This window comes from Sturnus vulgaris, chromosome 2, assembly GCF_052056855.1.
Source record: "Sturnus vulgaris isolate bStuVul1 chromosome 2, bStuVul1.hap1, whole genome shotgun sequence".
Lineage (NCBI taxonomy): Eukaryota > Metazoa > Chordata > Aves > Passeriformes > Sturnidae > Sturnus > Sturnus vulgaris.
In genome coordinates this window covers 60523894-60551559 of record NC_142244.1, presented here as the reverse complement: position 1 = coordinate 60551559, position 27666 = coordinate 60523894, and the positions used below count along the sequence as shown (strand labels likewise).

The 27666-nt window shown below is 42.2% G+C and overlaps 1 protein-coding gene and 1 long non-coding RNA gene across 2 annotated transcripts; both read left to right on the top strand.

Moving 5' to 3' along the window:
• The first annotated feature begins 5683 nt into the window (after nt 1-5683).
• RGCC (regulator of cell cycle) lies at nt 5684-19430 on the top strand. The gene is made up of 5 exons (XM_014890718.2): nt 5684-5985; nt 6137-6313; nt 15608-15715; nt 17108-17170; nt 18825-19430. Exons 1-5 carry the CDS (start codon nt 5949-5951, stop codon nt 18830-18832), a joined length of 393 nt encoding a protein of 130 aa, XP_014746204.2. The 5' UTR covers nt 5684-5948; the 3' UTR covers nt 18833-19430.
• An 851-nt stretch (nt 19431-20281) lies between these two features.
• On the top strand, nt 20282-26083 carry LOC148224816 (uncharacterized). The gene is made up of 2 exons (XR_015801499.1): nt 20282-20402; nt 21298-26083. It is a non-coding gene; the product is annotated as an uncharacterized LOC148224816 (long non-coding RNA).
• Nucleotides 26084-27666: the final 1583 nt, after the last annotated feature.

Genomic DNA, 27666 nt, shown 5'->3' with positions numbered 1-27666 from the left:
CTGTGCTCTTTCCTTTCCCTCCCCCCCACCACTACCCTTTAAAATGGATATTTACTGCTACTGAACTCTTTTGGGTGGCTTCTGCTGAGGGAGGACTTAATGGAAGAAGACAAACTCTTCCCTTCACTCAGCCTTGTGCAGAGTTTCATGTGCAGCCTTCCTGTGCAGAGAATATGTGCACAGCCTTGTTTTCCTGAAAACAGAGCTAGAATGGAGGCAATTTCTTCACCTCTAATTGCCACACAGCACTCCAAATGCCAGGCTCTCTTCCCCTCCTGGCTTACTGCCGTGGTCCCTTTGCTTACATTTTCCTGGCTTTTTGTCCACTTCTCTCTGTTTGTTCTCTGGTGGCTCCTTTGCACTGCAGGGAAAAGACTGCCAGACAGCACCCACCTCCTTCCATTGAGATCCAGAGTCAGTAGTACAGCTTTCAAGCAGTGTTTTGGTTGGTTTCTCCAACATCCGAAGTTATCTCGCTCTGAAAAGGAGCTTCTTACCTCTCTCCATTCCCATTCCTGTACTATCTACTGCCTATATACTTTACAGTCAGTGCATGCTCTGTGCAGTTGGATTTTGAGGATTTTCTGATGGGCATGAAGTTTTACTGTGACTTTTAGTGAATTCAAGATTGAAGCTTCCCTCAAGCCTGGCTGTAACATCTATTACAGCCTAACTAACTCTTGTAACTCTAATTTTATAATGCAATCTATTCCATTTGCTTTGCTCCTACACATTCTATTTTCAGGATTTGGCTAATGTTTGGTACTTATTAAACAAATATCAGCATAACTGGAAAAAAAACAAAGGTGACCAATGAGGAAAAGAAGAAGTCATCCAGCTCGATAGAAATAGGTGTTTCTGCAAATGTGACCAGGAGTTGTCAGCAATTCTCTCTTTTGACCCAAGCAGTTAAAATTTAGGTTTAAGTTACACTAATGTGAAGAACAGCATGCATTCAGGGAGTACTTTCCTGAGTACAGAAGAAAAAAACCTCATGTTTTGAGGTCCAAGACTCTGGTTGGGACCTACATGTGTCTTGTGGAGTTGGGGTACATTAGGGCTGGCCTTTGAGTTCAGTTTACTCTGAAAGAAGTCAGCTCATGCACAAGAAAAATGCTTAGAAACTGAAATCACCAGAAGACAGCTGGAGACAAAATTACTATGGTCCTGAGTTCAATGGGTAATACAAACATATTTTTCATAAAAAGACACAAATCCTTCAATTTTCTCTCCAAAAGGCAGCAAACAGTTATTTTAAAACTTCTTTATCTCTTATTTATTCACTACCATTTTTCTCCTTACCTGAACTTCTCTCCCTTTCCCATGCAGTGTTCAGCCAACGTCCCTTGACCCAGAACATTCAGTCTTGGATAGTTTTGTGTCTCTCTTTACTATGGACAGAAGCTCAATATTCAACTCTATATTCCAGTGATGTCAATATAGGTTACAAATCTACTTTATCAGTTTAAATGGCTTTTAATCCAGCTACGACAACAGGGATTAAATCCAAACTGCTATAAATATGTTTCAGCATCATTAACTTATTTAAAGACACCCATTCAAAACTCAAAAGGATTCTGCCTCTAGGTACTGAAAGACAGAGGAAGAGACACAGACCATGTCGTGTTCACATTTAGGAGGTTAATTTGACAAGCAGAAAATGTAGAAGGATAATGGGCCAGAGAAAGTGAGTTTAGGTTTGGGCAGAATTCAGCAGGAAGGTGTGTGATTTGCTCATAAGGCCACAGCTGTGAATGGCTGTGAGCAGGTCCACAAGTTTGCATCCACTGTGTATCAGTCAAGGACAGAGAGAAAACCAAAAGGAAATGCAGCAGTCTGTAATAACTCCAGGTTGCAGCTCAAGGTCTACGGAACGTGTTGGGAGAAGAGGAAGTAAAGTCCCATGAAAGACCTCTAGCAAAAGATTTTTTATTTGACAGTCTCTCAAGATTTATATATTGCTGTAAGTCACTCACTCTTCCCAGTGGTGGTGTGGATTTAGCTACAGGTCATAGGCTTTCATTTAGCCCAGCTGGCAGCAAAAGTAGCAAAACACCTTGGATGGTAGTTAAGCAGCCTATGTAAATGCATGGCTCATCTCTGACAGGGTTCAATTGGGCAGGCCTCCTCATTACAAAACAAGTTTAGCAATTAACTCACATAGGTAATTCCACTTGCAGCTGAAGGATAAAACAGGCTGGAGTGTCAACCACTTCTTCCCTTCAAAGGAGCATTCTGAGGGCAGGGTTGTGATGTGCTGCACAGGGAGACAAGTTATGCTGGTGATGTTTGGTCTATTCCTGCTCTGCAGCCCAAGGAGTTGGGTTTCCCTGTGTGTCAGTCTGGCTGGCACCTGTGCTTTTTCATCCTCTGGCAGTTTTCATTTTTCTCTTTGACAGCTGTCTTAATTTTGGACTCCCTTGCTTCCTTCAGCTAGAAATTTGGCAATGATGGGCTGTTGTTTATCATTCGCGGGTTTTAAATTATCTACTTTAACAACTTGGTATTGTTACTTATGTAAAGAATTATTATTTTCACAAGCTAATAAATATTAAAAGACTTATGGAAATTAAATATTCAAAACTCCAGGTTGCTTCCATGGGCAGGGATCTGGCCCTCTGGCTTTTGTCTAGTATCAATACCAATGAGAAGACAGGTGTAGGTTTTACAACACATCTGTTTTTAACTGTGGGAATATGGTACTTACTCAACAGAATTGATATTTTGGGTTATTCTTAATCTTTGAAGTAGTGAAATTATTCATTAGACAAAAACTTTTCAGCCATTTCAGATTTGCAAATTCCCCCTTCTGCAGTTCCAGTTGCTGTGTATGTGCATATAGTGGTGCACCTGTATTGTGAATTTTAACCTATTTCCAGTATATTTATATTTTTTTAATTTTTTCCCCCTGTTTTGTATTAATACCTCAGAGGTTGTTCATGGATCTGTGGGCATCTCTGGGCCATGCTTTGGAAGCAATTAGATCATTCAACCTGCAGCATCAATGCCTTTTAAAACCCATTCTAGGAGTCACTTTGTTATAGCAACACTATGCGTTGTGTCCCAAGTTACTCCATGAGCCTTGCAGCTTGGCTATATCAAAGTGCCTGTTTTAAAAGCCTTTCCCTGAAGTGTGTTTACAGGCAGGATTTGTTGATTCAAATAGCTGTGTGGCTCACAAGTTTGTGAGGTTAAAAATGCAGTAGGAAGCCACTGTAAACATAGCGTCATAGGCTGAGGAGGATCTGGAGACACTGTGTCGAATGGTCAAGAAGAAATTCACTTTAAATACAGCTTGGACGGCTGCCTAGAAAATGAGAGGGATTCAGTAGCTGAGGTTTACATTAGGAGTTGTGTTGGATAATTCTCCCCATAAACATGAGCAGCCAGGCGTGTCAGCCTGCAGCATTTCAGGGCACTGCACTTAAAAGTGACTTCTTCATTTTGCCAGATGTGGGCTGATCCTGTTGGCATCTGTGGCAAAAGTGGAGCTGGAACATGCCTTTCAAGAATATTTATGGATGTGCATGGCTACATGGTCTATGACATAGAACCAATAATCATAGAAGTGAATCTTTGTTCCCTCTTGTATAAGCTAATGGTTTATGTGGAAAATTGAAATTCACCAGCTGTGTCGGTTGCATTCAGCAGAATCAAGGCTGCTTAGGAGAAAACATGAGTATTTACTGGAAGAAATGTTAAGAGATTAGTCTGCAGAGCAGTAAACACAACTAAGTAGTTTTAAGCCCAGGTTGTTTCAAGGAAGATTTCTCAAACACATGGCTCTAAAGAAGGGAAGTTTATAGAATAGTTTCTTCAGCATGCCTAGAAATTATTCTGAGAATGCTCAATTTGAGTGTAAGATAATAACTTAAAGAGAATGCCAGGGATAAATTCTTACAACACTATAGGGAAGCAGTTGGTTTTTTCCCCTACCTATCCACATCCTCCTTTTATTAGCTTCCTCAGCTGAGCCCATTCAACTCACTTCAACAGAAAATCACTCACTTTCTTGCTGGATTAATTTTCTGCTGTTCTAACATGTTGAACTGGCTCAGAAGCAGATGAGAAAAATATGAAAAAACCTGAAAAGACATACAGAAGGTCTAGGCCAGGAGTACGAGAGAAGTAAGCAGGTCATTCCCATTTTCGTGGCAGCAAGGCCCCAAGCAATGCAACCATTCTTGTACAGCTTCATCCCCCTGTGTGCTCTTTCTTTGTGACATGACCTCAGACCCCGTCCCAAAAGGCTTGAGATTGCTTGACCATCTTTAGCAGAAACAACAGGAAGGGCACAGGAGGACTTTTAGTCTTTGGTTATTTTGCCTGCATTCCTGAGAACATGGGGACGTTCAAGCCTAACCTCAATCACCTTTTGCCCCTAAGCCAGGTTGGGCTATAGACCAAGCACCAGTGCTCGGTGGGGATGTGTGTGGTACAGGTAGGGTTGATCAGATGTGATTGATCAAAAGATATTTGACATCAGCTGCAGGGCCAGGTCCTTGTCATTTTGGGCCATGAGCTGTGCCTAGTCACATCCTTGACAGTTCCCCTTTCTGCCTTGAATCCATTGTCTTTCATCCTGCTCGTGCTATTGACGTCATGCTCTTGTACCTCCTTGTCCCTTACTTTTTAACCTTGCTTTCCATCTGTGTCACTATGCTCTTTAAAAAGGATTGTTTGGAGACACTTTTATTAGCAGAAAGAAAAACAGAGGAAGACCACAGGGAGGAGGAAGCCGCAGAATAAATAACAATTGAACTTCGCCATGAGAACTTCTTTTGATTCACTGCAAAAATAAATAAATGCCTCCATATCAGCCTGTAAGGAGAGGTGGACAAATCTTTTTTATTGTCTAGAACATTGTTTTTCTCATTTTTTGTCTTGCAGGAGCAATGACAGCATGTCTGAAAATGTCAAAAACTTTCAGAGATGTTTTTTCTTACCTCTCCCTGACTCTTCCAATTCTAAATATTTTCATCAGCACACAAACGTAATCATAACTCTTGACGCATTCTCATAGAATAGCAGCTGATGTCTGTTTTCAGTACTTCTGGCCATAACTAAATATGACAGAGTCTACCCCAATGAGTACTTAACAGAACTGGTATTTTATCTGCTCAGCCAGCTTACATTTAAAACGAGCAAGAGAGAGCACAAGAGCAACACTCCATAGCTATGATATGTATAAACATCAGATTTACCTGACTTCAGAACAAGTGTTAGAATCTTCCTGCTAAAAACAAGGAAACACTCCACTGGAGAACACCCTGGCTGATGCACCCGGGGTCATGACTCCCTCTGCCTGAGCATTCCCTGCATGTCTCCTGCCCCCTGCTCCTCTCCTCGGGTCATCCTCTGGAATTAACTAGCCCAGCTGCCCCCATGGCCGTGCTCACTGCCCACCAATGTACAGAGCAGGGCAACAACCACGGGGCAGGTGCCAGCACAGTGCCATGGGGATGGGGAAGGAAGGGGACCCCGGGGTGGCCGAGCAGCTCTGCTGTTGCATGCAAAGCCAGGGGCTCACTGCAATCGAGCTGCTGTCTCCTCGTCGTGCTGCGTGCCCTGTCCTGCTGGCAGTCATGGGGCTGGGTACGGCTGACCAAGTCCCGTGTTCCCGTGACAGTCCCGCCTTACAGCCAGCTCTGACTCCCGCTGTTTCCTCCCTCTGCAGCAGCCCGGCACACACCCGCTGCTGGGCTTAGCGCAGCGCGATCCTCCCGAAGGAGCCGCACTCGCGGCGACACTTCCCGCTGTCGGCGGCGTTGCTGCCGGGACTGCGGCCGCCGAGACACGGGCCCGGCGCACCTGCACCCCCGGGGCCGGCCCCGTTCCGCTCCGTTCCGCCCCGCCCCGCCGGGCTATAAGAAGGGTGGCGGTGCGGAGCGCTCGGGCTGGCGGCGGGAGGCGGCAGCAGCGCTGGGGCATCTCCGCCCGCCGCCACCATGAAGTCTCCTGCAGCCCAGCGCCCGGCCGGGCAAGGTGGGAGCGGCGGGACGAGGGGGCGGGCGGGACCCTTCCTTCTCCCCTTCTCTACCCTCCCTTTTCCCTCCGCCCGGGTGCGGGCGGGCGGGGTCAGGGTCGGGTCGGGCAGGTCCGGTCCGGTCCTGACGCCTCTGTCCCCGCCCGGCAGCGCCGGGGGAGGATGGCGGGGGTCTGGCGGAGGCGCTGGGTGAGTTCGACGCGGTGCTGGCGGAGTTCTCCTGCCCCGCCGGCCGGCGCCGCTTCTTCTACAGCGAGCACCTGGAGCGCATGAAGCGGCGGAGCAGCGCCAGCGTCAGCGACTGCAGCGGCCTCAGCGACTCCGAGAGTGAGTGTCCGTCGGTCCGTCCGTGCCGGCTGTGCCCGTCCCGGGGTGGGGGGCCACGCTCCGGAGCGGGTGTTAAACCAGCACGTCGCTCTCTTTGAGAGAGGCAGGGATGTGGGAGCGGGAACGCCTCTGTTTCTATACAAGCGGTCGGTGCCTTCTCGTTGCCATTCTGGGTTAGAAGCCGCGGGGATGCGTAGTCTGGCCCCGCTGGTTTTACCCGCAGGTGTTGAACGGAGGGGAGAGCTGCCGGAGTGGAGCCTAAAACGCTGTCTCTGAGAGAAAGTTGGGCTGGCAGCCGCCTACGGGACACCGGGACGTCCCGGTACCTGCAGTGGAAGATGTCCCTTAGGTTCACAGGGACTGTCTGCTGTGTCTCGATAAGCAGAACCGCCTGGATAGAGCGAGCGAGCCAAAATGTGCTTTCCACAACAGGTGGAAACTCACCCAGATTTCCCGTTGGAAGAATGGTCATCCATCCATCCACCTGGATGGACGATCAGCTATCACTGCTGATATTAAGCTACCTTGTGCCCAGGTACAGTAGATGTATATGAATGGCGTGTGCAGAACATGGAACAGGAAGGGTAGAAAGCTACTTAAAGCAAGAAAATATAGAATTGGATCTAAATTTTTTTCTAGTTAACTTGGAAAAAAGTTCAACCCCTCTTACTGGCTTTACTAATCGGGCAGAGAAAACATCTTTCCTCTTCCAGATAGTGAGGCTGGAAACTGCTGTTCTCTTTGAGAGCTGCAGGTTACTTTCTCAGAAGTAAGTCCTGCTAAATGCAAACTATAACCAGTTTTGTTGGCTTGGTTTTTTTTTTTTGTTTGGTTGGTTTTTTTGGTGGTTTTTTGTTTGGGTGGTTGGTTTTTTTGTTGTTGTTGTTGTGTTTTCTGTTGTTTTTCTTTTTTGTTGTTGTTGTTGCTTTTGTTGTTTTGTGGTTTCTGTTTTGATTTTTCTGTTTGTATTTTTTTTTTGTTAAGTTCCTAACTATATGGGAAATTTGCTGAAACTTACTTGTTTTGCAGCTATTTGTAATAAGACTGCTTGTCTAATTTCTGTTCTGCCCCTTTATCAGGTCAGGGATTCAAGGCGCAGTTCTGTTGGTTTAGTGCTTAAACTCTAGTGCTCTCTCCCCAGTACTTGAGCTACAATAGCGTAGATTCTCCAAATTATCAGAGCCCTTTCTTTCATCACCATGGATGTAATTAATTGTGTTGACAAATGTTGTTTTACCTGCACTGCACTTGGATATCTTGCCTAGCACTGCCTTTGGGGTGTTTTTTTTTTTTTTTTTTGTGGAAATATATGGATCAAGATGCTATTTTTCTGTTTCATAATGTAGTGAGTGTAGAACTCCTTCTAAGAATCTCTCTACCTCCAAGGAGGATTTAGAGCTCTGTGCCCAATGTAGACTGAAATTTTTTCTCTCAGATGGCTGAGGGTGTGTAAGGTAAAATCTGCCTTTACTGAGTCAAACTGTGAGTCCTAATGTTACTATTTCTTTATGCAGTCTTCATCGTTGTGATATGTTAACCTCTAATATACATTTATTGTGTCTCACAATTGAGACACTTGTAATGGCAGAGTGAAGTAATCTACTGTTGAGAAAATTGTAAAAACCCCCAACCCAGTTTCTAGAACTTATTCTTGTATGGAGAAATGCTAGGTGACTACAGACAGCTATCTGCTATGGTTCAAAAAACTTAAATCTTGAAAACTGCTTAAAATTTCTCTGTTAGAATTGACAAGAAGGATCTTTGGAGGAAGATAACAGTGCTCTCTGGCAGGGCAGAAGGCCTGGTGAGAAAAGAGCATGCTCATGTAAAAGGGGAAAAGCAGATCTTCAGGAAGATCTGGAAAATAAAAATCTGCGTGGCAAATCCACAGGGATTTAGGCTGAAGGCAGTAGTGGGGTAGTAGGATAGAGAGGGTTTGATGGCTGTATACAAAGTCCTCAAATATCTCGTATGAGGAAATAATCCTGTCCCGTGTGAGTTCCTCCTTTGGTGATGGATCATGTGAAAGTGGCTCTGGAGAAGCTGAAATCACTGGCATGTAAAGCTCCAGGAGGGTGCACCAGAGTCTATGAACATATGTTTAAGGGAAAGTAGACAAAACCAGCCAGCTCTGCTCATGGCTTAGGAAAGGCCTGGTAAAACACTTCTTCCTAAAGGAGTCATTGAGTGCAGTCAACTTTTTATTTTGAAGTTATAGTAGGATTGGAGAGGAATTGTGGATTTATGAAGAGCTCCTTTTATAAAACAAGCTCTAGTGTCTGATGTAATCCAGCTCCACTCCCTACATCTATTTTAAGAATAAATGCAGGGAGTTGCCTACTTACCCAGGTTCTTTCGGTTCAAACTCAAGTATTTCTTGAGTTTATTTTCCCTTTGATTTCTGTAATTTAGTGTTAGCCAGTACAGTGCTCAATTCATGACCTTGCTCTTCCTGCGATAAGGCTTAGATTAAAATACCACTGCAAAATCAAGGGGTAACTGGGCTGAAAGAGTAAGTTCTGATAACGGGAATCTTTAAAAACCATATTATTTGCAAGTAGTTTGAATGATCATCTTCATGAAGATTCTTTACATCTTTGCAAAATCTTGTTATCCAGTGCCAAGACACTTTATCATGTGTGTATATAAAATTCAGGCTACTCTGTTTTAGTGCTATCTGCTGTTTGTTGTTCAATCTAATCTTCCTAACTGATGTGGTGTGGCTGAAGGTTATGCATATGTATCTTTTGGCCACTCCTGCAGTGTTATCTTTCCACTCAAGGATGGAACTGTCGGAGGAGGAAACATTTTATACTGTTGCCACTGTTTGTTTCAGTGCCCCTGAATCAGCCTTAAATTCAGTTTCATGGGAAAGCCTTTCCTGTCCTGGGGTTTCTGCCATGAGCCCATTTAATTTAACAGAAATTTTACAGAAGATCTCTGTCAATGCAGTTAATCCTGCAGCTATTCTGTTATCCTTAAAATCTCCGGAGGGACCTAGCAGCAAAAATGCTACTTTAAATTCTTACATTATGCATTTCTGGCTCTTGGGAAAAAGTAGGATTTTGAAGACTCTGTGTGAAAAATGGGTGCAGTAGTACTTTGTTCTCCCACATCTTGTCCTGTCATTTGATTTAATGATCTTTGGACGACGTCTGGCTTGGCTGTGGCTGAGCCTTGTACGTAGCACAATGGACTCTAGACCCTGCAGTAAGAGAGAGGCTTGAGCTGCAGATGTGTGTGATGAGCTGGGCCCAGGAGTATTACATTAACCTCCACAGCTGACTGGGTCAGTGCTGGAAATCATGATACAACCACTGAGTTACTCCAGCATTCTAGAGCTTCTGGACTGGGAGTGAGTACCAGTTCTGTTTCAACTTGATGTATTTAAAGGAGTCAGAGGTAGCAGCTTCATTCTTTAGGTCATTAACTTAAGTTGAGGAATACTTTAGAACTCTTTGCTATTCACAGCATATCTTGGCTGTGATAAAGGAGGATTTGTGCTAGAGAGTGCTGTGCTGGCAGAAGAAACTAGTGTAGATGCAGCTGTATTAATGAACTTACAGATAGTGCTATCTTCCTATGTCAGAATAAGCTTGCAAAGAAGAGTGCAGGCTTGCCTGTGGAAAATGCTCGCCCAGTCAGTGCATAGTGCCAGGGCAGTATATGGCAGTGTCAGGACATCTTCCAAGTTTAGGCTTAGGATAATGAATGGGAAGTTGGACTTTATGAGAGGTTGAGAAGGGAAGTGCTTTAGTGTTTTTTTGGGCCAAAGTTACAATAACATTGAAAAGCTACATCATAATCTGTTGTCATGTTCTCAGAAGTGTTTGACACTTGTAGCTCCATGTTTTCTTGAAGCAGGTTCAGCTTCCTGCCTCTCTGTTAGAAGCTTTGCAGAATAACTTCGTTAATTCAACTCTTGTGCTCATACAGCCAGCAGTGTTTCTTTGTAGTTATTTTTAGGGGTAAGTAAATGGTTTCTGAGCAACATCTCAGTTTTTAAACACAAAAAACTGAAAGTTCTAGATGCACTCAGGATTTCTATGATTTTAAAATCAAGTAGGTGCAGGGGTTGAGCAGTATCTTTTAACACTCAGTGCCTGGTGTAGTGGCAGCACTTGTGTTTACATGGATGTGGCTGTGGATGTTTCCATGTGCTTGTGCTAATGCCTAGGCTGTTCGAGGTGAAGAAGCATCTGTCAGTACTGCACTGCTAGCACTCACCCTGAAAAACTTGTTTACATTGTCAGTCTTGTAATATGCAACCATAAAGAAGGCAAAGAAAAAGGCAATAGAAATGATTCAAGATGTAAAATATTTTCCAAATGCTTCAATAGTCTGGGACTGTCAGGCAAAAAAGAGATGTTTTGGGTGGGGACAAGACAGTCCTCTGGAGAATCCTAAGTGACATTAGAAAAGTGACCTCACCAGTATGAGGAAATCAAATTAAATTAGCATGTTTCAAATAAATGAGGTGTTATTTCTTTCATGAACAGTTAAAAATATTTATTGCCTTAAGGTATTATTGATGTTAAAAGTTCACATAATCAAAAATAACTTGATAAAATTCCAGGAGGAGGGTTGGGGCCACTGAGGACTGCTTGGGGTGATGCCACTGCTGTCTCAGGAAAGAGACTGGTATGTGCATGGAGAGAATTTGGTAGAGCCCATCTTGCAGCTGTCAGTGTGTGGCTGCACCACCCTGAAGCTCCTTTACAGGCATCTGCCGTGAGTTGCTGTGAGAGACAGGATGTGCAGCAGATGAGCCTTTGGTCTCTGCAGCAAATGCCAGTCTTGTAACATGAAAAGGGAGTAGATTGTGTCTGTGAACTTCCAATGGCTTGTCTCAAACAAGATGACAAAAATGTTTATAATGAAATAATGAAGTGAGACTCTTCTGGAGAAAGTCCCTTTTATGAAATGATCTGAGAAGTGAATTTTTATTGCATTGCTTCTGTGTTCAAGGGGAAGAGAAATTGGAAATTTCAGGTGCATAGCATTCTCTACAGGTATTTCAGTGTGCTGAGAAATGCACTTTTTCATACAATTTCCTGTTCTTGTCACTCCAGCATACCCATTGCTCTTGCTCATTAGAAAGGAAGAGTAGTAAAGGGAGGGCTGGAGTTGGAAACTGCCTCATAGCTCTTAAGCATGATGGGGAATGGGAAGGTAAATAATGTAAATAATGAGAAAACATACTTGTACATCTGGATTTCAGGCTTCCTAGATCCACTTTCGTGTAGCTATATGATTTGAAATCCTTTAATAATTATGCTTAGATGTGTCAATAGAGAAAAGGTGTCATTTTTTGGTCAGTATTGAATCAGATGTTTGTTAGCTAGGCAAAATCCCCACAAAAATAAACAATGCAGCCAAGTGTAACTGTGATGATGATAAAAATAAACACTCCTTGGGGGCTGAAACATATGCATTGTGAAACAGACTTTTTGTATCATGAATATTTCTCACTTCTGCTGGTGACATTACAATTTCCAGATTTTTTTTTTCTGATTTTTTTAGCATGTAAGCTATGCTCTGTTAGGAATTAGTTGTGCAGTCTGCTCATTAAATGCTGAGTTACAGTTTTATAATGAATTCATGTCTTGTAGACACTTGAGTGGACTTATGAAGCTTCTCTTGGAAAGTTTTAGGGAGGTGCTTCAACTTTTCCCCTAAAACTTTCCCCACTGAAAACTGCAGTAAAAATTTTACCAGCTCCAGTGCTCTTCAAAATTGTATCTTGAGCCATGGTACTAGAAAGAGCATGATATTAAAGAAGCTACACAGCTGAATTTTTCCATTGTCTGTTTTAAAATGAAAAGTTTGAGGTTTTCCTCCTTCAGTCCATTACTGCTGAGAGCCTTTCAATTGCTCATTTCATGGGGACATTTCTATATTTACATGGTGTTGCCATGGTTTATTTTGTGGTTTAACCATATACTGGAACAGTAAAGTTATACTAACTACAGATTACTTTGCCAAAGTAAAATACACCCATATTTATTCCTAACCCCTAATTTTGCAGTGTAGCTTGGCTGATACTAATCAACTCACTGACAAAACTCTCAGATTTTAAGGCTTTTTTATTTTTAAAGAGATAATTGGAGTTTAATTATTTTTAAACACCTGAATTGATGTAGTTTATATATAAGCATAGGGACTAGAATCCATGTACAAAGTTAAAAATAAGTAATGAATTACAAACTTGTGGTGGTAGAGAAAGAGCTGGATGAGGAAGGACAGCAGCAATGAGATCCCTGGCATCAGCCCCTGGTTATTGGGTCGCAGAGGATGTAGTATTTGTCTGGCAGTGGAACTCTTCCAAGGGCCATTATTGGAGGTGAATGAGCAGATCTTGGCTTTGGCAGCTGGTAGAGAGCAAAGACTGAAGTGTTCTTCTCCCAGAGCTTTCTGCCCTACAGCCACACTTTGCCAAAGAGCATCTTTTTCTGTGGTGGATGTCACAGGTATTTTTTAACAGTACATTGTTTTCAGCAGTTATGGTGACCTTGCTGGTGGAGTCAATGTGTTCCTCCTTACATCACTAGAATTTCTGATGCTTGGTGGCATGAATAAGCCACAGTCAGTAGCTAAAGTATATTTTTGTTTTGAGAAAGATAAATGTTGATATTTTCCTGAAAATATTACAACCCATCAGAAGATTACACTGTTATGTGAAATCATTTCATCTTTTGAAACTGGAAAAAAAACATTTAGAGATTTAAAGCAACAGTTTTGTCATATCTTTGCCCAGTTATAAATATTTCCCAGCATAAGGTTTGTGGAAGCCAGTATGAAATAACATTTTCTGTTGTCAACCCAGCCTTGCTACATTTGGTGTCTGGATGTTAGTAGCAGAGATTTCACATTAGAAGTATACTCAGATCTATAACCATAGTTCTCTGAATATTTTATTAATTCAATGAGCTGTAAAACCTTTAAAAAAAGAATTAATTTGGAAATTCTTGTTCTCTTCTTTTCAAATGAATAGCCTGAGAAGTGTTTTGTCTTTGGTCTCTTCTGTCAGTGTTTCAGTGAATTACAGTCTTGGCTACAGCTCTGTTTGTGTGAGCTATTACAAGTTACTTGGCTTTTTGGTGACGGTAGGGGTTTTGTCCTGAACAGCTAGAATTTTCCATTCTGTGTTTCTTAGTCACTGGGGTTTGCATCTTGGCTGAAAAAAATGTGCTTTTAGTAGGCAATTGTTCTGTAAACTGATTTCGGAGGAAATTTGCCATACCTTTAAAGGAGAGAAAGTATCAGTTAATGTACAGGGTTTAAGTGGTGCGGTACAGCACTGGTAACACAAATCATTGCAGAGCACTACCAGATTTCTTTCACCCTCATTTTTCTAAAATTTTTTCCTGCTTTTAGGAGCTACTTTTAAAGGGCTTGTCTTTTCCTCCCATTTTCTATCTAAAATTATCTCATTTCAGCATTGTATTCACAAAGTCTTTCTTGTATCTGAAGTTTCAAGTAGCTTGGTTTTGATCTGCTGAAGTTTAGAGAGAACAGCACTTCTTAAGAGTGAAGACAAAGAAATTGCACTTAGAGGGTAGTCTGAAGAAGCATACCCGTTTCTATAAACAAGAAATGCCAAGTGGTGGCTGCCCAGGTGGCAATAGCCCCAGGTGACAGATGCCAGTCATATCATTGCTCACCTTTGCCTGGTGCTGTGGGTCACGTTTGTTTGCCAGGACAGGATCTGAGATGATGGCAGAGGAAAATGAAAGATACAGCACAGTGGTGGGCCAAAATGCATGGGAAAGAGAAAAGTATTCCAGGCTGAAGCTTTTCCCCCAAGCCTTTTCAGTGTGTATTGTAACAGAGGTGAGCTTGGAAGCCAGCACAGAACAAACAAATCAGCTTTTATGGCTGAGGAAGGATCTGAGAGGCTTTGTAGGTGCAGTCGTCTGGTCTGACTTGTCACTCTGCCTGTCTGCTCCTGTGAAAGATGCTTTTGTGCTGGAAAGGACAGCAGGCTAGAGGAGGTGAGGTGTGGACACACACTCTGCCTCAAGTTCAGCTGTCTTTGGGAAGAAAAGGACCAGTCTGCAAGAGGATGGTCTCAGTGTCTGTCTGGAGACATCTAGACAATCAGTGGAGGTGGAGATGTGCAGATCTTGGCAAGCTGTGGTCCTGCCCCCTTTGGCCAATTCATCCAGACACCCTTAATTTAGCTAAAGCTGTCCTCTCCTGGCATAGCAAATGTCACAGGCATCCAAGGAAGTGTGACAATTCTCACTTGAATGGGCTTGGTGCTGCAGTGGAGCCACCTCCCAGGCTGTGGCTCCAGGGACAAGTGCTGTGTGTGCTGCAGGGAGCAGAAGTGCTGGCCTCAGTGGCAAGCAGTGGTACTCTCCACCCTATATATTAAGGCATGCATTGATGTCCTAGCAATGTGCCAAGTAAATGGAGACCATGGGTGTGTTTGTATCACAGTGATGTGTTTTTGTAGAACTGCAGTTTTCAGGTCACTGGCTTGAAACTGCAGGACCAGCAGTTCTGGTGTCTCAGTAGGATGACAATCCCTCCTTCCAGTGAAGCCAGGACTTGTACTTGGGGTGCCCTGTACATAAAGATCCTTTCTGATGCTTTTTGAACTTAAGGCCTCCTCTTGAATACCAGAACATCAAAATGTTATTGGGGCCTTTTCTGTTCCTTTGCAGGGCATATAAGGCTTTCTCTGACAGATGACCAAAAATAAGATTGCAGGGTATCTTGTGTACCAGTATACTGCTTCATGAGCTCCAGAGAGTCACAGAATAAAATAATTAAAAATGTCATATCTACAGCAGCAGAGTAATGTATGGCGAAAGGAGCGTGCTTGTTTTGGGGATAAAGGACAGCACTAAATGTATTCTTTATTGAGGGGCTGTCCTTGTCCTGGAGCTCTCTATTCGGGGTTTTTAGCTAACTTTTGAAAAACTTACAGTATTTTCTAGAGTGTTGTGAATTAGGCAGGTCCTACCAGGTCTAATTTTGCTGATGTGGGATAATTGTAATTTCTGTTTAATTTTTCAAATGGTGCTGACTTCAGGGAAAGCTAAGACTTTCCTTTCTGGGGATGAGGATTGTGCCTAGGGCTGCTTTCTTTTTAACAGTAGGAGTGGGAGCAGCAGCCTTCACACAATAAAGGGTTTATTTATTCACTTCTCTGGTTTTGAAGACTTTAAATTGGAGCTCTCCAGACTTTGAAGTCTGTATAGGAAAGGCTGCATTTTGGGTTTCAATTATATTGCAAACTTGCAGAATGTGTCAAATTTATTTTATAATGTTGCTTTTTTACAGGTGCAGATTCCCTCTACAGAAATAGTTTCAGTCTCAGTGATGAAAAGCTCAACTCTTCAACTGCATCTACTCCAAGCTTGCCATCCCCTTCAGTAACTCCTTGTAAAGGTATCTTAATTTTAACTGTTGGCATTTCTTCCTAATCCTCAATTATATGGACTTCTTGCTGGGAGCCGGGATTCACATGCATGTGTAGACTTTTTTTTTTCTTTTGGTGTTTTTTATTCCTTGGTTTTTGGTTGTTGTTTTTTTTTAATGACAACAAAACTCAGGATTACCATTGAGCACACTACAGATCCAAGTATTGTTGTCTTGATGGCAATGACATTCTGTATCTGCACTTTGCAGGTGGCTTGGCAACTCTTGGTCCCTTTTCTGTACAAAAATGCTTAGCCTGAATGCAGGGGTAAGGACTCTGAAGCCTTATGCTGCCAGATAAGTGAACACAATTGCTTAGATCCATATAGATCTTACACAGTGCTTATACAAGCCGTATATTAGCAATTCCTTCCTCCTTTGAAGCTATGCTGTTTCAAAGCATATGCTTCTGTCTTGCAGCTGATCTGACTTCCCAGGAGAGTGTTTCATTCGGGTTAACTTGGATTAACTCTGGAGCAGACCTATCAATAAGTGAACACTCATATATAGGTATTACATGGTGCTTTTATTACAACTACTCTCCTCAGGTGTATATTCAATAGCCTTTCACTCTTTCATATCTTTTTCACAGTGACTAGTCACAAAAAAAACCCCAAGTTAAATGATTTCTTTTCAATTAGTGGGATATTAGGGAGAAATAATGAGTAACAGTTTCTCTGGAGTAGCAAAAAAAGAGCTCAATTAAAATGACAGGAAATATCTAGCGAATAATTACGAGAGGACAAGATGCTCTTCCTGATGAGAAGGCAGGAGTTGGAACTGGCTTGGAAAAGACCTCACAAATGAGATAAGGAAGCAACTTGCAGTAAAACTAGATTGAATAGAACCAGTGGTGTTTCTAGGAGTGGAAAATTTGGTGGATGTTTAGTTCCAAATTTATAGCGTATGAATCAAGATCTATGGATTTGGCAGCACAGTAAATCTCTGATACTGATGTGATTTTAAAGGGCTGAGATTTGTGTAGGACTGGGAGGTCACTGGGATTGATTAGGTCTGTGCATGCAGCATCTGAAGAGATGGAAACAGGAAAGATGGCCACAGTAGCAAAGACATGGATTAGTTAATATATATTTCTTATTTTTCACTGCAACCCTTTCTTTTTAAGGAAACTACATAAAGTAGCTTTGTGTTGCTTCTGTCAAATAGAAAACTATAAAAGCCAGAATTTCAGTTCAGTCTCTCATATTCTCTAAGTGCTTCTGGATATTGCAGCAACCCTGATGAGCTTTGCTGATGATAATCCACAGCATGTTTGGTACCCCTGAAAATTATTTGGAGGCTCATGTGTTTCTTCAAGCCAGAAAAACATATGTCTAAACAGTATTGACCCTTATTTTGCAGCAAAGCTCGGAGACACAAAAGAATTGGAGGACTTCATTGCTGATCTTGACAGAACACTAGCAAGTAAGTAGATTTTTATTAGTTGCTTGCATCTTGCTTGTTACAAAGAGTATTGAAAGCCAATGTATAGGGAGAGAGGGAAAAATAGAAATTGTTATATAATGTGGCTTCCTTTCAGTTTGTTAGTCCTGTGGATCATTATCTGGATAAGAAGGTAAAACAGGCTAAATTCAGACTTTGTCTGAATGTTCAAGGCATGCAGTTTAGCCTGTGTGACAAAGGCTGAACTCAATGAATCTCTAAGTCAGCTGTAATTCACCCCTCCTTGACAGTGGATTGATAAATAAACATCAGTTTCTTAAATACTCAAAACTCAATTTAAAAACTGGTGATCTATTTCTTCATTATAAAGCTAGGTAACTGGAGGAGCATCCTTAGGTGAGGAAAAACCTTTTTGTTCTAGACTCTGCTTTATGAAAGAATTAAAGAGAAGACATCTGTATCTGTTGACTGAACTAATTGCCAAAATCCTGTTTGTGCTTGTCTTTACCAGGAATGGAATTTGGATCATTTTTTCTGCCACTATCTAGAAATTGTATCTTTCAGCTACAGTAATGAATTCATTACATTTTTTAAAGGAAAACAACCAAAAAACTGATCGCCTATTGCCAGCAATGTCCTCTACCTATTTCTTTTGCTTCTTCCTCCCCTGTTGTGGATATAATACCTTTTCTATTGTGTTTCAGGTTAGAGGGTTTTTTGTGTGGAACTAGGTTATAGAGCACAAACCAACAAGATATAGGACTAGACCTAAATAGCAACATAAACAAAGTCTTTTCAAACTATAAACTGAGAGTTTTGTGTATTCATTAGGTGTTTTCCCTTCCCTGTATTTCTTGCAGATATGGACTTAATTTGAGACAGCTGCCCCTAGGAGCTTCCTGCTTCCCTGATGACTTACTTGTACCTTAATCCTGGTTTCACATCTCACACTTAAAATACATTTTCTAGTTTCCTGTCTTCTGTCATGGATGTAAGCTTGAGCTAACTCCATCATTACCACTAAAATTTGACCACTCTTCTTAAAAAAAAAAAATCCAAGTTTTTGAAGGTTTGTGTAGGACAATGAAAGCCCAAACTGGTAAATCTTTACATTGCTGTATCTTGCACAGCCATGTTGCAACTCTAAAGGGGCTGCCTATAATATGTAGGTTTCATTTTTTCCCTTGTAAGTACATCAAAGTTGAAGGCAGGAACTACCACCTGCTCTAGTGGTTTTGGTTTTTTTGGTTTTTTTTTTGGTTTTGTTTTTTGGTTTGGTTTTTTTTTGTTTGTTTTTTTTTTTTAAATCCCAACTAGACAAATCTCCAGTGATCTCAGCAGAGTTCCATTTGTACAGTATCACTGTACAGTGAGGCAGAAGTTCACCTTCCATCTGGTATTTGTCATCACATTTTTGAGGAGTTGTGAGTATGTGCTTGAGGTTACACAGAACTTTGTGCAGATATCTTTTCAAGCCTAATGCACTTGTTAGAACAGTACTTGCCTTGACTTTTTTGCACACCAGCATTTCAGCTTTCATGTTAAGTTAAAAAAAGACATAATTTGGCTTGTCAGGCAGTCTAGCAAGCTGGGCATAGGCAAGTGTCAGATATGTCAACAACATGCAATCGTATTTAATAGAGAGCTTAATATCTTTCTTGTTCTGTGTTTTCAGGTATGTGAAATGAATTTTCAGCATTGTGCTTGCATGTGAATGTCCTCTGAAGGATAAGTGACATCAGTCAGTGAGAACTGCTGCCCTTGTCTGATAACTTCACTCCCCAAGATACCCTCTGAACATAACCTTTGTGAACTCCTACAAGTATTTAACTGGCAACATAGGTTTTGGGTTTTATTTTTTTTTTTTTTTCATTTTGCAGCAGATGGAATAAGATAACTTAAATGTTAGAGCTGTATTTTGCTTTAAAATATAGCTTGAATTTTAATTTTAATTTAAAGTTGCTTTTATGCAAATATATTTGTAATTTTATATAGTTGAAGACTTCTGTGCTTTTTTCCATTATAATATATTTTTGTATGCAAATAAATCCTGAACTGGAATCCAGATGTCTGGAAGCTTCCTATGAACATGCAAACTCTGAAACATAAGTACAAATTAAACTCTTATTGAAAACAACATGTTTTAAAATATCTTGATGATGGTATATTTCCTGTTAGGCAAAATTTGTTATGCTAGTTTAATGTGGTTGCTTAAATAAGAGAACTTTGTACTATGTAAAATTAATACAATCAGGAAAATAATAAATTTGGTCAAACTGTTGCTTCAGACTTGTGTTAATATAAATGACATAATACTGACTTACTAGAGATTTGAACAAGAACATCAATTTTAAGCCCTATGTAAAAGCTGATTTTAAACTCTCAGACCATTTGACATGAAGCACTCACTATTTGGAAGGTCAGACATTTAGGCCCATCAGTTTAAAGGCATGGAGGGTCCTGTACCACTGAGGAAACACTCATGTCTGGATGTTTCTAACACCAGGCCCTTGTGTCTGGAACAGTCAACCACTCTGAAAAGACTTCCTGCCATCAGTGTGGTGCTGAAAGAGGGAAGGTGAACCTGTACTTTTACAAGGAGCCTGATTGTTTCCATATGCATTAGGCTCTGGGAATGTCATTATGTGAGCTCTCCTCCAGCTGCTGCAGGCATTACACCTGGCTCTGCTGTCTGAGCTGTGCTCCAGTCTCTGCAGACCAAGGGAGCTGGGGCTGGGCTGCTTTCAGCTCCTGCCTAATTTTGACCAAAGTTGTCTCATGAGTAGTTGCTGGAATGGTTCAGTTGTTGTGCCCCCTTGAGTGTGTCTGCAGTGTGTGTGTACCTGTAGCACTGCTTAGGGGACTTTAAAGGACAGGTTTGGACCTGCCTTATGCACTTTGGAGAACACCTATTGTGTGTTTCCTAAAAGAAACACCATAAGGATGGTGCAGATTAATCTCCCTGGATTTTAGATTTCCTATCTATTTACCAAAACATTCGGATTTTATTAAACACCATATAATTCCCCCCCCCCTAGTTTTATTCATTAGTAAGAAAAAAAATCTAAACTAGGTACATTTTTGTCAGTCTGAAAGAGTCTTGAGCTTGTTGTGTGGGGTTTTTTTAATTTTTTTTTTTAATTTTTTTTTTCCTTCTTTCAGGCAGAAGGGCAATGTAAAGTAGAGCAGCGTGTGGTGTACTGTGTTCCTGAAGAGGAAACATTCCTTTCAGCATTTCCTACAGATTCTGTTGGTAAATTGTCCCTTAGAATAGAAAAGGAATAAAATTATTTAGGAGGGCAAAGTTTCATTCTTGCAGTAGGTTAACTTTCAGATCTTTGAAGGAAATCCTTATGATTCTGGTTTGAGACAGTGATGTCCTCCTTGCTCTGGGACCTTCTCAGAGGCTCCTGCATCACGACAACCCCACTATTAGCAGTATAAAATTTACTGCTACTGTGCTGTAAACATACAGGAGCAATTATTCCTTTTTGCTGCCTCTATGAACTTGAGAGGGGTGTCTGCCCTTCCTCCCCACCCCAGATGTGAAGGGATTCCTTTGGCTGGTGTAGGACTTCTGGTAAGTATAGAGACACTGCCTCTCAGCAGGAGCTGAGGGAAGGGGAACCAGGACAGCAGGGACAAGCCTGTGCTTCCCTTTTAAGGAACATCCTTAGCATAAGACATGTTTTTAAACCTGCTGGAATAGCAGCAGCAGTTTTGGCTGTTTTTCTGTATTTTAATGCTAGTTGATAGTGTGAACAAGGGAGTGGCCACTTCAGGTGATCCTAAAGTGGAGGGAGCTGAGCAGCCACTTGCTCCTCTGTTCCTCAGGTCGGATTGTTTGAGGCATCAGTTTTTCACTTCTGCGTGTTTACTTGTTGCTTAATCCTGTTGGATACTCTGTGCCTATAACCAGTGTTTAAAGTCAGATGTCTCCCTTTATAGACTGAAATCACCTCATTAGTGCAGTACTTTGGGATGGCAATACTTTGTCCTTACAGACACCTAATGTTGGAAGTTTTTCCAGTATCAGCAAAGGTTTTAGCAAGGCGTGCTCCTCGTTTTGTCTAACGTCAGTGGTGATGGAGTTGGGGATTAAGTCACCATCTGTTTGGGTTTTTTTAATCTTGTTTATGCATGAACAGGTGGAGACTTCTTGCTAATACAGCAGATCTGGAGATCATCAGCTGCAAATCTGGGAGTATCTTCTGTGGAACTGTTTATCTGAATTCCTGCCAGTTTATGTTCAATTTTCAATGTGTCAGAAAGAAGGCACTAATGTAGATTCATTTCACTGGAGGATGCTTATGACTTAAGTTCATCATCTGATTACATATGGCACTGAAAAATGCATTGCCGGAAAAAGTTCTGTCATGCTTTATCCCCAAGGAACATTGCTGGAGACTGCACTGTCCTTATGGGCCTGGCTGACTTTTCAATCCTTGTTTTGACCTCCCTCTCATGCTACAATGCTGAATTTGACTTCAGGAGAGTCTCAGCACTGTTGTGCTAAGACCACGCACCTAGAAATGGAAATGAGCAGCTTAGACTAAGCAGATGTGTGGCCACAGCTTAACCTGTGCAAGGTGAGGTGAAACAATTACGTGCACGTGTGCTCTTTACCTATTGCAAATTCAAGGTTAAATGGATTAGTTTAACCCCCCCATCACCAAGGCTTGAGCTAATGTATTTTATCTTGGCTTTGCTGTTGTCTCTGCGTGCCCTTGGTGCAAGCTGACACCAGGTTACACATTATGCTTGGTAACCTTAATAAGGGAGAGAGACCAGACAAAGGAGGGATTTATATTTATTCTGGGCTGCATGTGCATCTGTAGCCACTACTGATGCACTGACAGCCAGGTGAGTTTTTAGGAGGGAGAAAACCATTGCATTGGCAGTGATGGAACTTGTTTGTAAGGGAACCCTTACAACCCCTGCTGGCTTCCATGGCCCTTGTGCTTGTGCCTTCTCCCCTTCTTTGTTACTGTTATGGGCTTTTTGGTACATGCTGGGTGTGGAACTGATTTCCAGCAGCACTGCCTATTCTGAAGGGTCAAAGAGGGCAGGAGAATCCATGTTCAGAGCTTCACAGATTCATTTAAATCTCGGTTTCAGTAGTGGATGCTTGCAAAGAAAACCGACACAGGAATTTTTTGCCTGCTGGGAAATATTAGGAACTCACCAGTGGGAAAGGTCCACCCTGCATGGGTCTCCTCTGGAGCTCATCTCAGATGGCTCAGGTGTACCCAGCTGCCCATAGGAGTGGTATTTGCACCACTGGAGCCCATCATGGGAGATTTAGTTTATCTAAAGGTGCTAGACATGACATCTGCTAGACTGTTGGAGAGAAACTTCCAAAGTTGCAATGTTTGGAAGCAAAGCCAATATGACTGCAGCAGTTCTTGAACAAAATCCAGCTCTGCATACTGACAGCACGAAATCCATATTCTCAATGGGGAAATCTCCTGTTTTCCATGTTACTTGCTCCATTACTGATTTTTTTTCTGCCTGGCTGACAGCTCTAGCTCTCTAGATAATATTACAATAATGTAAGATGGTCCTGGCTGCTACATCTCATCAGTTTAGATTCTAAACCGTAAATCAAATTTGTAAACCAGGCCTTTTCAAGGTTCTTTTCTTTCTTAGAGGTTAAGAGAGCTATCAGTCAAACACTATAGATTGACCTGTGGGATTAAAATAGGCCAGTCTTTACAGAGGCAGCCCAGTGCTTTGGTTGCTTTTGTTCTTTCACACCTATGTTTAGAAAGCTAAAATATTTATTAGTTTAGCTTTTAAAAGCTACAGACTGGAGGCCCGTGGCTCCATTCTCCCAAGGCATCAGAGCCCACTGTCTTCTCTGGGAGGCCTGAGAATGCTTAAATAGGTTACAGAATGGAGGTGCAATGTTGCTTTCTCCATAGCTGATGGCTGTGACACTGATTGCCACCCTTTGGTTCTGTTGGTAATATATATCAGATCATTAGTTTTAATTAAAACTGTTGCCCTTGTCTTAAAAAAAAAACTCTGAAACAATTAAAATATTATGGTACATATGTAATTTTCACATTAAAAAAAAAAATCTTGCTACTCTATCAAATCAGGTCAGGACCAATTTAGCCTGAATTAAGCACATATGTAAGCCACTGAGGTTAGGATGTTGCCCTTGGCTTCTTCAATAGCCATTACAGAAAGGAGAAGGAGGCTGAATTATTCCCTAATGATAATCCTTTGCTACAGCAAATATTGTAAAACACTATAGTTAAGCAGGTTTTTCACATGGGCTTCTTAATCCACTGACTAAAGAAAAGTGTAGGTGTCAAAATAAACCTGCCTACAAGTGGCTTTGAAGTGTAACAGCTGGTGGGGCTGGAAGAGCAGAGGCAGAAACACCCAGCTGGGCAGGGTTCCTGTTTTTGGGACTCTGCATCACATTGTGCGAGCACAGCAGCTTGTTCCAACCCTGGGACTTGGGGCATGGCACTGCTGGGCCAGGTGGGAGGTGCTGGGAGCACAGCCCATATGGGATGTGACAGGATGATCCCATTGGAACTCTGTGCCCTGAAGCAGAACAAGCCACAGGAGCAGCGCACTCCTCATCCTCACCACTGCCAGTGCACTGCCTGCCCATTCCCACCGTGTTAGGTGGGCTGGGAAGCTCCAGTGGCCTCCTTGGGCAGGAGCGAGGAAACCAGGGGGAGTCTCAGGATGGTGCTTGGGTGTCACGTTGCTGAGCCCAGGCCTGTGCCCTTTGGCTTTCTGCACCCTCAGAGCACTTGTCACTCTCTTGTCTTTTTCTGCTCCCCACCAGTGCTCCCCATCTGCAGCCCAGCTCCAGTCCCTAACCTGCCCACCCCAGGCTCACAGCCAGGCCAGCCCTACTGGCATATCTGGAGCATTAGGGTTGGTTTTTTTTTTTTTTTTTTTTAATCATTCTAGGACTATGGCTGTGGCTATCTCAGCTGCAGACAATTTCTAGGTTAATTATCCATAAATTGTGGCTCAGTGGCTGAGGACTGAATGGATGCCACTGAAGTTCATGGTGAAATTTGCAGGTGGGCTGGGATTTAACTCTGTGTCAGTGTGTAGCTGGGCTGATGGCTCCCTCAGAGCTCCAGAAAGTCTATAAATATGGGGTGTGTCAGCTTTCTTGTGCAACACAAGTAGGAGTTTCTGAACACTGTTTAGATCATCTCAGGAGACTTTTAGCCTAGTGTCTCAGTTAAAATTAAGTGAATGATTGTGCTGTCCCCTGGTTTTATTCCATCTCTCTGAGAAGCAGAGTGATTCATGAGGGTGGATGGGACTTAATGCTCTTGTCCCCATGGGATTTGGCAACAGGGTGGTGCTCAGAGCTTATACCCACAAATATTTTGTGCTTTCAAGCTGTGACTTCTGTGGACTCTGATGCTGGCAATCTGTTTCCATAGACTGGTTCTCAAGGTTGTGTACACTTTAGTAGTTTTATGCTCTTGGAAAACTGATTTATGAACAATGGCTTTATGTTTGTTTATGTGTAGAGTTTATGATGTGAAACAGAATACATATTTTTTCTCAGAAGCAAACAGAACAGCTCAGCTCTCAGTCCCCAAACAGCATCCCAGATAATTTATTTTGTTGACAGCTGGTACAATGTGCTGCTAATACAATGTTAGTTACTACACATTAGCAGCCATATATCAGCTGCCTCAAAGTACTTTGGCATGCCACAATAAATAAATTCCACTATAAAGCTCAGGGCAGATCTCTCCAGCACACAGCAGCCCCAGTTTGGAGGAAGAGGTGAAAGTTTGGTGCTTGGCCAGAGGAGGCTGGCTGTGTCCATGGGTGATCCAAAGACTGCATTAATGCTGAGTTTAGGATTAGAGCTTCTTGCTCACAGCACTTCATCTTTAAATAATCTTGTAGGGAATGTCTTGCCATAGCAAGTGTGTCTGACACTCCTGAGCCCTTGTTGAATGAAATTAAGAGAACCAACTTGGTGGGTTTTTCCTGAGCTCGCTACCAGGTAACTCCAGCCCAGATGATTGCAGAGGAAACTTACAGAGTTTTGAGAAACTTATCAGAAATCCGTCAGTATCCTTGTTTAGTGTTTTCAGTAATGCTTTCATCAGGGACCATGTGTTTATTTACAAATCCACTGACCATGAAGGTATAAAGAAACACTTGATCCCTGATGAAATACATTACTGAAATGCATCTTCACCAGCTCTGAAGGTACCTTTTAACAAAAACCAAAATGAATGGTTTTCCCTCTACATCTCTTTGTATCCAACAAAACCCTTTCTTACAGAGTGGTCTTCCCAAGTCAGACCAAAAGATGGGCATTACAGGCTGTCTGACAGCTGACCCATCCAGAAAGGCAAAAGGAAAGAAGAGAGACACAGTTAGAGGTTGCAGATTTCTTTTCCTCCTTGATCTTCTTTTGTGGCTCAAAATTCACATGGTCTTCTCTGGGAAAGAACTGTGAGTTGAGAGCCCCTTGCCTGTAACCTCAAAAGCAGAAAGCAGCCAGAGCCAGAGCTGAGCTAAATGAGACCTTGATCATCTCCCCAGGTTTTTAAACTTTCTGCATCCCAGCTGGCCCCATTCCCCTGATTCGTGGGGCCATTGGAATGGTGTATAAGCATTTAGACTGTTTCATGGACTCTGGCTTTCCTCAGCATCATCAGTGCCTTGCTGCGCATCGAGGGGCAGCAGCTCTCTCATCACATCCCTTCTCAGTGGCCAAGTGTGGCTGTGGTGTGACTCTGCTCCTGGTCCTCCTGCCCTGCCTGGCTCAGCTGCAGCCTTGCACTGCCTTGGCTGTGCTACAGCAGCAGCAAGCACCAAAACGCAGTTTATTGGAATCTGACATCTGTTGTTGTTTGGGGTTTTTGTTAGTTTGTTTGTTTTAAAATTTTCTTTATTATTAAATGGTTCAATTTCAGAGGATGGGCCCTGGTGTTTGTGTTACTTTATCCCTATCAGGGCCTGGGATGGAGGGGAAGGGAACAAGCACCCAAACAATGGGCAATCTGGATTGAAAAACATTTCAATATTTAAAATGTCAGATCTGTTTTAGTGTTTCTTTAATAGGATGCATCCACAATGGCTCACATGAGTCTGTGGACTCATGTTTAAGACTAAAACAAGCATTTCTCACAGTGATGGCTGGACCATCTGCCACTCTTCTCTAGTCTTCATGACTGAGTGGTTAAATAAGAAGAAATCATTCAGCATCTGCCAATTGTGCTTTTCCAGTCACCTTTCAAAAACTGACTTCTTCTTGACTAAAAATAAATTTTACATTACCAAGCCAATGAGGCAGACTTCCCTATGTATTTTGAATAACATCGTTGTTTTGAAATGTCTCTTGGCTCCCATGTAACAAAGACCTGATGTTAAAGAAAAAAGTGGCTTAAATTGGTTCTGATTATTGGCTGATATTCAAAATACAGTAAGACAGTTCAGCTTCTGTGTTATTCTGTGACATGCCATCGTTAGCACCTCATGAAATGAGGGGAAAGGAGAATAAAATCACCCAAACATTTCTGGAAACCTTCTTTGAGATACTTTTTTTTATTCAGGAATTTTTACTTTCAGAGCACCTCTGTTGCAGACTTTTCCCCCATAATGACGTGTCTAGACTTTGATGGAAAAATTTCCAGGCAGCTCTTATTTCTCTTCTTTTCTCTTTCCATCCAGGGGTGAGCAGTTGGTGTGGTGATGATGATGTCCAAAATGGGAAACAGACTCTGAACTGAGCCAGGTCCTTGAGAAAAGTCCTTCCTTTAGGGACTTGCTGTGCACAGATATGCATATACATAAAAGCCTGGCCTGAAGTAGGCTGGTATTGGTCCTTAAAAGAAGAGGTCAGTAGCAGAGGTGAAGTTGCAGTAGCAGGGAAAAGGCAAGGTAGGATTTTGAGGGTTCTATGATTTGCTTTCTCAGTTTCTGGCACACAACAGAGTTCTCTGAAGAGCTTTCAGAGGCAGAGTTACATGAGCTGGTGTGTCTGAATGCAGCACCCTGCTAACAGATCTGTTCTGCTGTATCTTTTCAAAGTTATAAATACCTTCAAGATAAACAAATTTTCCTGGCTTTTGTGGGAATCAAATAGCAGGATGACAGACCTGCCAGCCTTGTAAATGTAGATTTTTTTTTTATCAAGAAGGAGCATTGCTACATGGTAGTGATCTGTGGTTGCCAACTGACCATGCTAAAGGGAGAAGGCAGGAAAAGTGACTTCTCTCAGCTTTGCTCAGTTAAGGGCTCAGCCTCCCATTTTCCTGTTCTTTGGCTTTTCTCCAATTCCTGTGTTTTTGAACTTTTATTTCCCCCATAATCAGACTGATATCATAGGGATTTGCATGGAAACTGATGCCCTCAGCTCATCTCAGTTGCCAGAATTACAAGAGACTCTTGTTCCTAATGGAAAAAAGATGTAAGATTTCCAGACAATCCTAGTTCATGTGGTGAGTGATTTGCTAGGCTATATGCAGAACTGCAGAACTTAGTGTGATGCTTCCATCTAA

Coding starts and splice junctions, on each gene's coding strand:
- RGCC (XM_014890718.2), top strand. CDS start 5,949: ATGAAGTCTCCTGCAGCCCAGCGCCCGGCCGGGCAAG. Junction 5,986..6,136: donor CCAGCGCCCGGCCGGGCAAG/GTGGGAGCGGCG, acceptor CCCGCCCGGCAG/CGCCGGGGGAGGATGGCGGG. Junction 15,716..17,107: donor TTCAGTAACTCCTTGTAAAG/GTATCTTAATTT, acceptor CTTATTTTGCAG/CAAAGCTCGGAGACACAAAA.